Source organism: Balearica regulorum, chromosome 2 (genome assembly GCF_011004875.1).
Source record: "Balearica regulorum gibbericeps isolate bBalReg1 chromosome 2, bBalReg1.pri, whole genome shotgun sequence".
In the NCBI taxonomy this organism is placed as follows: Eukaryota; Metazoa; Chordata; class Aves; order Gruiformes; family Gruidae; genus Balearica; species Balearica regulorum.
Window position 1 is genome coordinate 9,064,319 of NC_046185.1, and position 14,166 is coordinate 9,078,484.

General features: G+C 39.6%; 1 protein-coding gene across 1 annotated transcript in view; it reads right to left on the reverse strand.

The window, feature by feature from the left end:
• The window catches only part of TG (thyroglobulin), a 170,703-nt gene that overhangs the window by 85,508 nt on the left and 71,029 nt on the right, over positions 1-14,166 (reverse strand). Inside the window, exons 36-37 of the mRNA XM_075743291.1 lie at positions 12,464-12,529; positions 596-730 (exon numbers count right to left, since the gene is read on the reverse strand). Coding sequence (XP_075599406.1) covers positions 596-730; positions 12,464-12,529 — 201 coding nt within the window. The remainder of the gene's footprint in view (positions 1-595; positions 731-12,463; positions 12,530-14,166) is intronic.

A 14,166-nucleotide genomic window follows, 5' to 3' on the forward strand; every position in this document is an offset into this window, starting at 1 on the left:
CCAAGGACCATCTTCTGCAGTAGGTGGGGGCAAAAACTTGACTTTTCCTTATTTCTACCATTCTGCAGCATTTGAGGATTTGCCAGTCATGTGACGGTAAAGCACTCTCTGCTGTCTAGTCAGGCTATTGATTAAAGCCGTTCCCTTTGTTGTCAGTACAGCCCAAGCCCTGCTTCATCCCAGCTCTCAGTTAACCTGTTGTCATGCACCGAAGCTATGAGTTACTTTAGAAAATACTAGGTGGTTCTACCATCTGCCTTACTCAATGAGCTTCCCTTAACTATTCTTTAGAAAAGAGTGACATCATCCTTTTAATTATTCGCTGCAATATTCTCCAAGTTGTACAATGCCTGGAGAAGCAAGAGATCTCTATGCCCAAGAGGGGTCAAAATTCTGCAATTACTGTATGGCATTTTTTGTCTATTGTATCTTTCATTAGATAAACTACTTCAGGTCCCTTCTCTCAAATTCAGAAACATTGGGGTAGTCTTTAAAAACACCTCAAATCAGTATATCTGTGTGTGAGGGAAGGGTGTTGTTTTTTCATGCTCACAAGCCAGTATTTTCTGTAAAGCTAAGAAAAACTATTTCTTACCGGATAGACAAAAGTCTCTGGCAGTGGAGAAGTTCCTGGATATTTCTCTACTAACTTGCACAACTTCAAAGTTTGAGATGGATGAATCCATGAGGACAGAGGATACGTTTAAGAGTTGCCATATCTCTGAATACTCTGTAAAATGAACCACAAAAAAATAATATAACTAAAGGAATCAGTAAAAACTTCAGAGGAAAATAATATAGAAGTAAAAGCACTGGGGAGTGCTTTTATGAAAGATTTTCACCCAAATGAAAGACTTTCACCTTTCTTTGCATCAACTAGGAATAAATGAAGTATAATATTCAAAGGCCTCTGATTCACTAAAGGGTCCAGTCCCATCTTCAGAGATCATGTACAACTAGGTTTACAGAAGTATTCAGTTAACAAAGAGGTAAATCAGGAGCAACTCCATCCAGGTTTGCATGTAACTGATTTAAAGAAAAGGTTTCTGAACAGGCCTAATTACATTAAAGGACATGGGTCATAATGCTTGTACATGAATTCCTGAGCAGGTACAGCCACTAACTCCTTGGAAAGCAAGTGGGGATCCTGCATGTGACTGAGCACTCCCAGAACCTCCAGCAGACTTCCACATCTATATCTAAAATGGGAGCTGGTTTCCTAAGATAGGCTCCATCTCAGTCACCTGCAAAGTAGATGTCTACATCTGAGTCAATTACACTAGACTCTGTACTATCAGGAGGGACAGTCAGTTTTACTATACAACATCTCCATCCTGCTTTACATGTCTGCTTTAGGATAAGACAAATCACCCCCAGGAATCCACTGATAACATGAGCCAGATGTCCACGTTGTCCGTATAGGGAATCTCATGTGAGTAGCCGAAATGGAGATGTCTATCCTGCCTACATACATCTACAAACAGAGAGCAAGCCCCGACCTTATAGACTAAGCAAAAATGAGACAACTGTTTTTGCAAATGCTATATTTTGTCCTCACTTCCCTTAAAAGTTGAACTCCCACAGAAGCACATGCAATTTTCACAGATTTATAGACCTTTTTTTTTTTTAGGGTCACAAGGATTACTGTAATCATTTTAATTTGATTTCCTAGACAGAATTACATTAAATGCTATGAACTGTTCTAATGTCATGTAACTCCTACATAATTAAGATTTAATTCTATTTCATATGTATATATACACATATACACAAATATGTATATATACACGTGTATATACATATATACAAACATGTATATTCACATATATACATGTACACATGCATATACATGTGTGAGCACACACATACATACTGACCCTAGTATTCATCAAAAGTTATTCTTCTGTCTCACAGTGGATTTAAAAAATGCCACAAACATTCTTTTCTCATACACAAACAGACAAAAATATCTGCAGGCTCCCAATTTTGCACACCAAAATAAAAAAAAGAAGGCTTGGGAAAGAATGGGCCTTTAATTATTTTAGTTCCTTTCAACAGTTCAATGTTTTAAAAGTAAAAGGGCCCTGCTGTGGCCACCAAGTCCTAAACAGGAGGTTGGTGTTACCCTCTCCATGTAATTGCAGGGTGAGGACAGAGCTGAGACAGCTGTTGTCCTGCTATTCCTGGTGAACAGACCTTGCCCTGTTGCTTGAGTTCATTTACCACACAGATGCAAAAGTTGTGACTTTTATTAAAGATTTCTTTAAGTCCTCTGAGATATGGGTGACTTGCAAAGATGGCCAAAGTTTCCTTCTTTCTCCTCCTCACAGGAAGACAGCTGTGACCATACCACCCAACATCAAATCCGAAGCTGAGGTCTAGGGTTCATACAATCAGGGCTGTGGCATGCCCTCCCTGCAACTTGGAAATCCTGGTGTTGACATACTTGTCCAGTCGGTGAGAACCCAAGACCCAAAACAGACCACGGACTAGCCTGTTTGCCTTGCTACTTGAGCAAATATAGGCATGGAATAGCAATGACTAAATTAGATTTCAAAATTATTTTATTCCAAATAATTAATTAAAACACAAGGCAACTGGCGCAACTCGGGGCTCTATGTTGATGCAGAAAGTCTTTGCTTTTGCAAGGTAAATCCTTCCCAAGGAAGTGTAAACCTCAAGCATGGGTTATCTCTCAGAGAACAAGCTGAAAAAAACTGACGTGCTACCACCATTGCCAAGGCTGTTACCTTAGTGTTAGCTCCTTTGCTCTCACCCTTGCTGAAGAAAACATCTGATGCAGTGATGAACCAACCTGCTGCACCCCACAGACCTTCCCAAACAGCCCAGCCTTAGTTCATGCCTGTGAACTACAGGCAAGAAAGCAGCACTGGGTTCCATGGGTCCTTGTCAACCACTTCAAAATCATTCTATTCCTGTTATATCTGGGGGCAACTTTTCCAAGAGATAGAGGCAGAAAGTCTCCAGCTAAGTAGAAATGAAGGTTAATTTGGTATTGCACTGCCATATGTCAAAGACCACTTGACATCGCGGAGTAGCAAAGTCATCATCAGCGCTATATTCAGAGGGAGTCTGAGCTAGTAAGAGAGCAATGACCTTGCAACCACAGCTTGACTTGTGCAACAGACCTGATGCACTTGATTTTTTCCTTCCCTCTTAAGCACTAACTAGTCAATTATTTTAGAGGAACACAGTGATTTTAGTCATGTGGAAATTACTACATTTCATATTATCAATGGTTTCTCTATTTTAAAACCGTCTAATATGACCTGTTGCATGACCCATGTTAGAAAATTTCAGCTTCTACATCTAGGGTGACAGTTTGTGGCATTTATTTTGAAAGATACAGAGTTGACTTCTATTTTTAAGTGATGGAGAATTAACCACTACATCCTCTCCAGAGATTATCTGTCTGTACTGCTAGATCCCCCAGGTCATACTTTTCCAGATTATATCTTGTCAATTTGTGTTTTCAATTATTTCTTTTTTTTTGGTTTGTGGTTTGGTTGGGTTTTTTTTTTCTGAAAACATTAACAAGAAAATATTAATTTTTTTATCAATATGACTTAAACTGTGTTTTTACATAAGAGCAATGTTGCAATCTTGCACTGTGTGCAGTATTAGTAACTGAGGTCTTAACTACGGGAACAAGTAATTTCTCTAGGTTCAGATACAAAGCTTCAAATTACTGGCTGTGGTTCTTTCAAAAAAGAGTCTTGTCTGGATTCCACTGTAAGTCAACAAGTCTGGGTGCATCAGTGGTTTTGGAAGATAATTTCACCAGACTCACTCTCTTCCCATAGCTTCCCCAACTCATCGAGTGACCTCGGGTAACTCTCGTAATCCTCATATGCCTTCATTTGCCCACAGGTCAAACATTCAGAAGCATTCATACTAAGATAAATTCTATGCTCTTGGAAAAGAAATTCAAAACAATTCCACAAAATCAAAATAAATTCCTTGGATTTACACCTTCGACACTTGAATTTGGCTTCCTGTATCTATTTCCCTGAGGTTTACTAGTTTATCATTACTAAAATCTTTTGAAGGTACTCAAATTAAGCATACTGCCATTATTAGGTTGGCATGGTTCAACCCAGCAGGCAGCTAAAACAACCACACCGCCGTTCACTCAAGTCTTCCACCCAGTGAGATGAGGGAGAGAATTAGGAAAGAAAGAAAAAAAAAAAAAGTTTAAAAAGATTTTTAAAAGTATAAAAAAAGGTAAAAAAAAGTTTTAAAAAAGTAAAAATCATGAGTTGAGATAAAGACAGTCAAATATGACAGAAAAATAAGATGATGATAATGATAAGAAGAATATACAAAACAAGTGACACACAGCACAATTGCTCACCCACAGACCACTGATGCCCAGCTAGTTCCTGAGCCATGGTCTAAACCCTTAGCCAGCTTCCCCCAAGTTACATACTCACCATGACATCATAAACATCCATAGATCATACATTCATAAATATCCATAGATCATACATTCATACCTTAAACACATTTTATTTTGCTTATTCTTTGCTTATGCCTCAAATTTCATAGAAGTGATCCTTGCAACCTCCCACTACCCACATGGGGTTTTTTTTGATTGGTTTGAAGTTTGTGATGGTTTTCTACATCCTCAGTCCTGGATGAAGCATTCATAATCACAGATCAGATTTATATACTGAGACTTCCAGTGTTGTCCCTTTCCAATTTTCTGCCCAACTGACCCCAGATGCAGATAAATGCAGAAGCACTAATGCTTATTTTAATGACAGAGGAAAGCCCTTTAACCCAGAGCTATTCATGGCACCACTGTGGACACTGCCAGCCAACAGTTAGCTGAGAAAGAGATTTTGGCTATTAGATGTTTCCTTCTTCCCTTCTCCTGGCAGTGGATCCAGAAATGCCTGCAGCCATGCACGCCCACTTCATTAGACAGGCAAAACAGAATTTTCCATGCCTGATCTAAACTTCCCTCATCTAGAAACTGCTCTCAAGGCACACAGCTACAAACTGGCACTGCTTTACTGAAAACGCATAGTGCACCTGATGGGCTGGAAGACGTTTCTGGTTTATATATACGTTAAGCTCTGACCTTCCAAACCACGTTTTGGCAAATGCTTTGATTGGATAATTACAGCACTCTGAATCCAGCCAGCCCTGTAACTTTTATTGCAAAATTATAGATGTCCCATACAGAGAGCTTCTTTATTCCAGATGTTCTTGTTTGGGTAGGCAAGGTTTAAGACTGGATTTGGAAAAGGACTCACAGTGGCCTTACTCTGTTCCCAGTCAAGTCATAGGATCACAAGACTGGAACAGATTTCCTAGGGGCACAGAGTTCAGCCTCCCACTTTCACAGGCAATGACATTATAAAATCCTTTTCATAAAGTCAACAAAAGTTTCATCATTTACTTCAGTCAAAGCAAAGAGGGGTCAGTTCTGAGTTTGCTGGAAAATTTGACATTTGATGTAAGGAAATGGAGATACAGAAGTACAATAAAATAACAAGTTACATTTAGAAGAAAGCTGATGAAGTTGAGGAGGTTCATAAATCAGATGAGGTTAACATGAAGTTAAGGAGGTACATAAATCAGGGTCCAGTATGCCTAATTTATGTTTGAAAGACAAGTTCTGATATTAATTCTGAAATTTGTAAGCCATATTTAATAGCCCTGACTCAAGCCAAAAACATGCTTACATGAACTCAGTGCTTTATATTCCTGTCATTCAGAGGTTTTTTTCTACAGAAGACTGCTATCCTGTCTGTATACCAACAATCTCCAAAACCAGCAAATCACCAACTCGAAGATGACCTACAGAAAATATACTCTTTCTAAAATATAGCTGCTTCTCATTTTTGTCCATCCACTGAGATCTGAATAATTCAAAACGAGTCATTTTCTTAAAACTGCTGCATAATAACTATAATCACACCTCAGACAAACATGTCCCAAACAAACAAATGTGTTATTTATGGCCTTTAGCAGTGAGCAATCTTGATATGCTGATGTTACATGTAAGCTTTCTGCTTCCTTCAGTAATGCCAATTATAGTGAATGGTATAGTAATAGGAGACTAAAAATGTACCAGATATTTATCCAGGTTTAAAATAAGCTGTTCTCAAAAGGCTAAAATCCTCGTGTTCCCAAACAGAATAAAATCTAACTTAAGACTAAAGACAGAGTAATCCTACCCCACACGTCCAATATGCTGTATGGGGGTATGGTAGATCAGTCCCTGAGGATGGATAAAAAAAAGGCTGTCTTTGTTCCACACCAAAGATCTCTCCGACATATCCTCAGCATTGTGGGAAAACAGGAGGACAAACGATACTATTAATCAAATCAGCCCCTGTACTACCATCAGCACCTCTGCTGAGAATGGAAATACCCCGTGTGCTGAGATAGCTCCATGGGAAATTTATTCCCATGTCGGAAAATCCCATAGCTCCTGCTCAGCCCTGCGCTGAGGGAACAACTATAAATCATCAGGGGATCACAGGAAGGAAGGGCCTGACAGATGACTACATCCATATGCCTCGGTGGGTTCTCAGTGATTGATTTGGATAGAGAAAGAATGGAGCCCGTATGATCCCACCACACTTTTCTTTACAAGATCTACAGCCCCATGCAGAAATCACCTTTTAAGGGTCATTGTCTGCTAGCACTTGCCAAGTCTAAGATAGTCAGCCCTATTTAAAACTGAGGAACCTGAAGAAACAAATGCTCATTAAAGTTTGGATAATGACTGTATACAATTCATAAATCTCATAACAAAGTACAAAAGCAGAAGTTATACATCAGTGTCATTCCTCCCTCCCACATACATGGGAATATTTGCAGGCTCTCCAGTTTGCTTTCAGCACAAATGTTCCTTCTAAAAAGCCAGGTAACATGTTTCATAAATTGCTTTGCTTCTTTCAGTCTTGATTGGAAAGACATAAAAACTTCCACAGCTCAAAATCCAGTGAATAATAGCATTTTACAACCATAAAATATCAATACATAATTTCTCATTAAAAACTTTTCTTATTTGCCTGTATCTTACAGCTGGCTGCAGAAACTTCCATCTCAAACCTAATTATGAGACCTGACTATTTTCTTTTTTACCTAACATTCCTCCTTATTCACACAACTCAGTGGAGTTGTTATTTCAGTACTAGTGTAAGTAAACCAAGACTGCAGCATGATATATTAGCGTTTTCAACACAGGCAGTTTTAAAATAACAGCTGTCCTCCCATCGTTAAAGGTCACAGATCATACCTGAAACTTGCCACAGATGGTTCCGCACTCAGTGTCATCACAGCACATTAACTTTTTCAGGGGAAAAAATGCTCCAAATGTAACAAGTTGGACTTTCCCCGGCTATCTATTTTTCTAGCATTATTTCTCAGATAAGAGAAACTATGTGGAAATCACAGCAGACCAGCAGAACCGTGCTCTGCTCCATGTGATGAAAGTACAAATAAAAGCATTCATTTAAAGATGAAAACCATACAGTCAGTTAAACACACTACAGATTAGTGACGAAGATGACTTGGAGAGTTTAACCTTATATCAGAAAGGGTATTGCAAGAATACAAATAGGCAAAAGACGTCGAAGCAACAACAAAACAAGAATTCAGGTAAAAGACAGTGTGCAGCTCACCTCCCTCCTGCCAGACAGCAGTGACCTACAGGCATTATGGAGCACTTAAGTCCCCTTTTTTGCAGGCTACTGGGGTAACTAATGAGGTTGGAAATGCCTAGCAGTGCTGGCAGTAGGGAGAGTAACCTGGGGAACTCAAACAGGAGCCTCAGGCTGTTGAGAGGAATCACAGGGCTACAATGGGCTGCTGGATGAATAATCTGGTACAAGGCAAAGAACAGGAAGAACCTCAAGCCTTCCCTCTTGCTGCGTCTCTCCTGAGGTTAGCCTCACATTGGAGAGGGATTTTTTTGCACCTTCCTGGTGGCTGCAGGCTGCTTTATGATGGGGCATGAAAAGAAGCCACTATTGAAAATTATTTTTGCCATTGCAGATTCAAAGGCCTAGAGGTTTTATGAAGATTACTGCTCATTAACATCTTCAAAAGCTCAGATCGGGGAACAGAAGGAAAACAAATACATGTTTTTGCTCAATTTATTTAGGGAGAGTTTCAGTGAAGGAAACTCCAGTAAACTATTTGGGTGAGACCAAAGGATTTGGTCTCAACTTTTCATCTTTTAAACCTGTAGTGACTGCAACAGAACTCCCCTTTGCGTATGGTGGGATTAACAGGGCTGGACAGTACCTTGCAGCTCCTTGGCTCAAGGATTTCTGCCTTCAGGCAGATACCAAGATAAATTAAATCATTTTAGCTGTCCTTTGCTGACTTTGGGCAATTAAAGATTGTATATGCAAGATTTAAAAAAACCCAGCAAAACAAAATAAAAAAAAAAACAACAGTGAGATTCTGAGTTTTAATAACAGAAAATGAGACACATTAAGATCTGGTGACAGTCCAAAGACAGACATTCTAGCTATGGAGAAGCTGTTTTAACATTTAGCCTTCTGTGAACAGGAGAGAGAAGACCCATTTTCTCAGAAGGCTAAATGTTAAAACAGCTTCTCCACACAATTGCTACATGAAGGTCCTAGCCAGTTTTCAGACAAAGCTAAAAAACAACTTGATGGAAGACAGCTTGATCCAAGATGTAAGTCTGCCCATTTCTCCAGGCTGTTGAGATCTCTCTGAATGGCAGCACACTCATCTGGTCTGTCAGCCACTCCTCCCAACCTGTTATCATTTGCAAACTCACTGCAAGTGCACTCTGTGCCATTGTCCAGGTCATTATTCAAGACATTAAACAGTATGAGCTCAAAATCAACACTCTGGGTACAGCAGTGACTGCCCTCCAGCTGGACTACAACTCTGTGCCCCGCAGTTTGGCCAGCATTTAGTCCACCTCACTGTTGATTTATCTAGACCTTACTTCGTCAGTTCCTATGAGGATGTTATGTGAGACAGCGTCAACAGCCTTTCTGAAGTCAAGATAAACAACATCCACTGCTCTTCACTCATCCACTTAGACAGCCACTTAGTTGTAGAAGACTACCTGGTTGATCAGGTATGATTTTCTCCTTCATAAATCCATGCTGACTACTTGCAACCACCTTCTTTGTAACATGTCTGGAAATGACTTCCAGGATCAGTTGCTCTATTACCTTCCCAGGGACCAAGGTGAGGCTTAGAAGCCTATAGTTCTTTCTTGCCCTTCTTGAAGGCAGAGAGGACATTTGCTTTCCTCCCAGCCTCAAGAACTTCTCCCATTACCAGGGTCTTTCAAAGGTAGTTGAGAGTGGCCTTACAATGACATCAACCAGTTCCCTCCACACTTGTGGGTGCATTGCATCAGCCCCCATGAGCTTGTATGTCTAGCTTGTTCCCTAGCCTGATCCTCCTCCACTGAGGGTAAGTCTTCCCTGCTGCAGTCTTTCCCCCTGGTCTCAAGGGCCTGACGGCTGGACTTATCAGTAAAGACTGAGGCAAAGAAAGCACTAAGTACCTCAGCCTTTTCCATATCCATTGCTATCAGGTCTCCTGCCCCATTCAGCAGCAGATCCACATCTTCTCTACTTTTTCTTTTGCTGCCCATGTACTTGTAGAAACCCTTCTTTTGCTGAGGTTTTTTTCGATTGTTCAATGGTCCTACAATCCTTTACTCTCTCTATCAAGAACAAAGATGAGTAAAAGAAGCAAAGCATCTACTTCCCACAAGAGTGAAAATAAGTCTGCTAATCTGGGTTTCTTTACAAGGTTTCGGGGCTGGAAACACCACAGACTGGAATGGAGGAGTGCTCTGTATCTGGGCTGCAAATAGGAGGGAGCAAAGTGCTGGGCACTCTGTCCTGAGAATTGAAGCTTGGCTAACTAGAGAACGAGGCAGTCAAATGCATTAACTGTCTGTCACAATATAGGACTTAATTGTGCCTCAGTAAACTCAGACTCTGTATTGGACACAACATTAACGTATTTCGCAAAGCCTTCTGGCAAAGTATTCAAATTTAAGTATGTGTCTGATCTTTCTATGGAAAGTTTTATATATATTTTATATATATATATGCTTACGTGCACACACACATATATATACACATACGCGACAGTGCCCTTTAAAGAGTGACATTTTCTTACACTCACCATCTGGTTACCACGCAGGACTCCCAGTACTGTTTTTTTCCCCTTGCACAAGCAATACCACAATGTAGCAAATTCAGTCACTGCTAGCTTTTCTATGATGCCCAATTCTAAAACCATTCATCTTCTGTAGCATATATTAATATAACATATATAATCATAAAGAGTTTGGAAACAATGTTTTTTAAAATTTTCCAAAACGTCTGACAATGTGACAGAGATAGCAATCTGACCTAAATAACCGGGCTGGTACTTTTACTATCAAAATGAGGCAGAACGTAAGAAGGACAGGTGGTGCCCAGTTGCATTTTGAATGCGTTGCTGCACACAACGTGTCAGCACCCAAAGAGTAGAGGATACTAGTGCTAATTTGACACCCAGGCTAGTTGTGCTCTTTGTAATTCACTGACTTCTCCTGACTGCTGTCCTGAGGGCAACCACTCCAATCCAGAATCCTGCCTCTTTGTGGGAAGCTCTGCTCACTTGGGTGTTTAACCAGACCTTTGCAAACCAGAGACATACCTAGTTGCTTTGCATTTGGAAAGATGACCTGGAAATGGGTGTGATAGGTCAAGGTTGTTACTAAGGGTAAGATGAGTACCTCACTTGCTGTGGCTAAGTTCTGAGCAGTCTTTAGAGCAGAAAGCAAATGACAGATGGAAAGGCATAAATTCCTTAAGTGCTGTTTAAGTCACTATTTTCCTAGATTTAAGAAGCAAGAAAAATATAAAAGGAAAATGACAAAATTACAACAAAGCTTCACACTGGGAGGAAGAAAGGTTTAGAAAAGCAGTTTTCTACATGCCATTGGAAAAACACTTTGCAAAAAGAGTTGAATTGCCCAACCTACACATTAGCCTACTAGCTTCTTTCAGCATTTCAGGATAAAAATTATTTCTGCTTACCTACAAAGACAGGTGTTTTCTTTCTATTACATTAAAACAATCATTATAATAGCACAAATTCCTCTAATAATGTAAATTGTCTGAACATTATCATGACTAGTGGTCATAGATACGATGATGAAACAGTGATAAATTTTGAAGTCAATATTGAATATTAACCATCCCCTGCAAGCCCAGTTGCATATGGTTTAAGACAAGACAGACACAAACAGAGTAACAAATTTGCTGAGACCAAACAGGTAATCAAGGGCAGAAATGGATGAGACTTCTCAATTTCAGTCTAAAATGAGGGTTAAACCGAGTTATCTAATGACTAGTCAACCTGCTTCCTTTCCATTACATGCAGCATTTAGCAGATATATTGTGTATTTCTGGAAAGGACACATCAGGGAAGCCTGTAGCTGTTGACAATTTGCATATATTTTTAGGGGGCAATAAACACAAAACCCTGAAAGACAGCAGTTGAGTTTCATTTACTAAGAGGATCCACCCACTTTTAAAACAACACGTGAGTACCATAAGATTAGTTTACTGCAAGACTGAAATAAATTTTTCTTCCCAATACAAAAAAGATGGTGTCATGGCAATTTACAGCATCTCTTCAAAAGTGGGAGCCAACACACATCTCAAACATTACATTTCTTGTGATCCCATTCTGAATAACCTTTGAGATAATATTCCCACCCTTGCAGGAAACCACAAACAAGGACTAAAGGCAGTACAGTTTATCATTCTTCTGTACCACCAATTACAAAGCAGTATAACCCTGCATTAATTTCTGGAGGAACTGTCCCTTTCATCATCTTGGTTTTTGGGGGCAACTAGATTTGCTAACCTTGACTTTGCCTCTCTATTGCAATTGTTTGTATCTGTTTGAAAACTCATTGTCACTCCTTGCATTCAGCATTATTGACAGAAACTGCTGGTGATTTGTCCAATCTATCATCGCCTGCCATCCTGGCAAGCACCAGATGCTAAAAGAAAGGCACTAGAGACGCCCACAAGAGCAGACAACAATGCAATAACAGCTTTCCAGGAGGCTACCCTTGCCAGAGCTTTTCTTCATTGGCTGCTGCACTAATATATGAAGTTATATCCATGGAAAGTGATGTGACATCAATACTTATAAATGATAAATTTCTTCATCAGTCCTGCCAAATATTTTGCCTCAGTGACCTCTTGTGGCAGTGAGTTTGAGAGATATTAAGCTAGCATTCTGGATGACAATATTTTTTCCATTTAAATGATACACAATTAATAAAAAGAATACATGAGTGAATAAACTCATGGAGAACACAACAATTTCATTACAGTGTGATCTTTGAGTAATATATACAAAATAGAGGATATGTCCTTTTTTTGGCTTAATATGTGCATACACTTACCCTTTTCTGGCCTGAGGGGTAAACTAACAGATGGACACAGATTAGGTGTGGTGTTCTTCAAGTCAGCTAAAAGCAAAAAACACAAAACATTTGAAAACAATTACTCTTAAAGGTTTAAAATTTAATCAAAATCTTAATATTTCCAGTGTTACTTCTGTGATCTGAATGTTGCATCTTCTCACAACAAACACCACAAGTAAGGATGCAAGGCTGCTTTGCTATCTAACCCTTTTGAGCTCGTACATGAAACCAGAGTTCCCTAAATGTCCAGATTCGTAAACATTCCCCATTCCTGCAAACACTTTTCAAAATGCAGTTATTTATGAACAACTCATTTCAGTAGTTCTGTGTTTTTTTCCATGACCTTCTCTATATTTGGTTTCCTACATCACAAGAGACATGAGATTTTCTCTGCTTCCTGATTAGCAAACTGGAATTTCTCAAAAGGAGAACTAGGAACAAGTCAGTTTCCAGCAGGAAGCTTTTCAAATTAAAATTCAAATAATCATTCATATTTTCCACACATGAAAATTCTCATTTGCTAATGTTTCCCTTAAACATTTTGTAATTTTAAATAACAAACAAGAAGTTTCCCCTGTGCATTCGTATTTTATAAAACACTTTGGCTAATCAAATGAGTTATAAATTCTCTACTAAGACAAAGTAAACCACCATCCCTACAGAAACTGAAGACAGATCAGACTTTCCGTTTGCTTCTTCCACTTCGTACTGCCCATGCATGCAACCAGCAGATATTTCTTAAAACTCAGGAGTTTTACCATTTTCATTGACAGGAGTGAAGAATTGGGGCTATCCAGAGCTCTCTTTAAAGAAAGTGCTGCTATATGTTCCTCATTGACTGAGCTGCAACCATGACTATACATATGAAGTCAAATTGCTAATGAGCAGACCTGCATGGGCAAAGAGCTCATACGTCAATTTAACATACTAATAAAGGTGGAGACAAAAGTACCTTCCTACAACAGGAGACTGTGGACTAAAACCAAAGACCCTGCTTCATGCTAACGTCCCACTGCCTACGATAAATTCCTCCTTCAGATTTTACTCATTTTTCCTTTTAGTCTCAGAGCTTTCTTGTTCCTCTTCGTGGTTCCCAGACCTTCAACACACCAGCACAACTGATACAAATTTTTGTCTGCAAATATCTCCATTTGCATAAACATCTGTGCCTTGCTGTGTGTTATGGTGGAAACACATCTGAATCTTCCTAACAACATAAGGAAATGTCACTGTCTCTCCTAACACTCCTCACTTTGCATACACCCCAGGCTCCTCTTCATCATCCCTCTGTCCATGAAGTGAGCAACATACTTTTATTATTATTATTATTATTTGGTCCTTTGTCAACTAGATGAAAAACAATTCCAAGAAGTGGAAGTGTATCTATGCCTTGCCGTCTCTTCTTCACTTCGCCTTTCTACCATTCTTACCTCTGGCTGTTTCTCAGTTCCCCCTGACCACGTGCTCCTGCCATTGCCTGCTTTATCAGGCCTGTTGTTCCCTTCCTCTTGGTGCTAGACCCTCAGCTCATCCCTCCCCAAGCTCACACTGAGGGTCCATAGGAAATCCTCAACTCCATACTGTCTCCTCTTCAACAAGGGTTACCCCATCAGGGAGGAAATGGGTGGTCTAGTGGGCAGAGTGACAGCATAGGACTGGGAAAAGCTCAGGAGCAAGTTCAT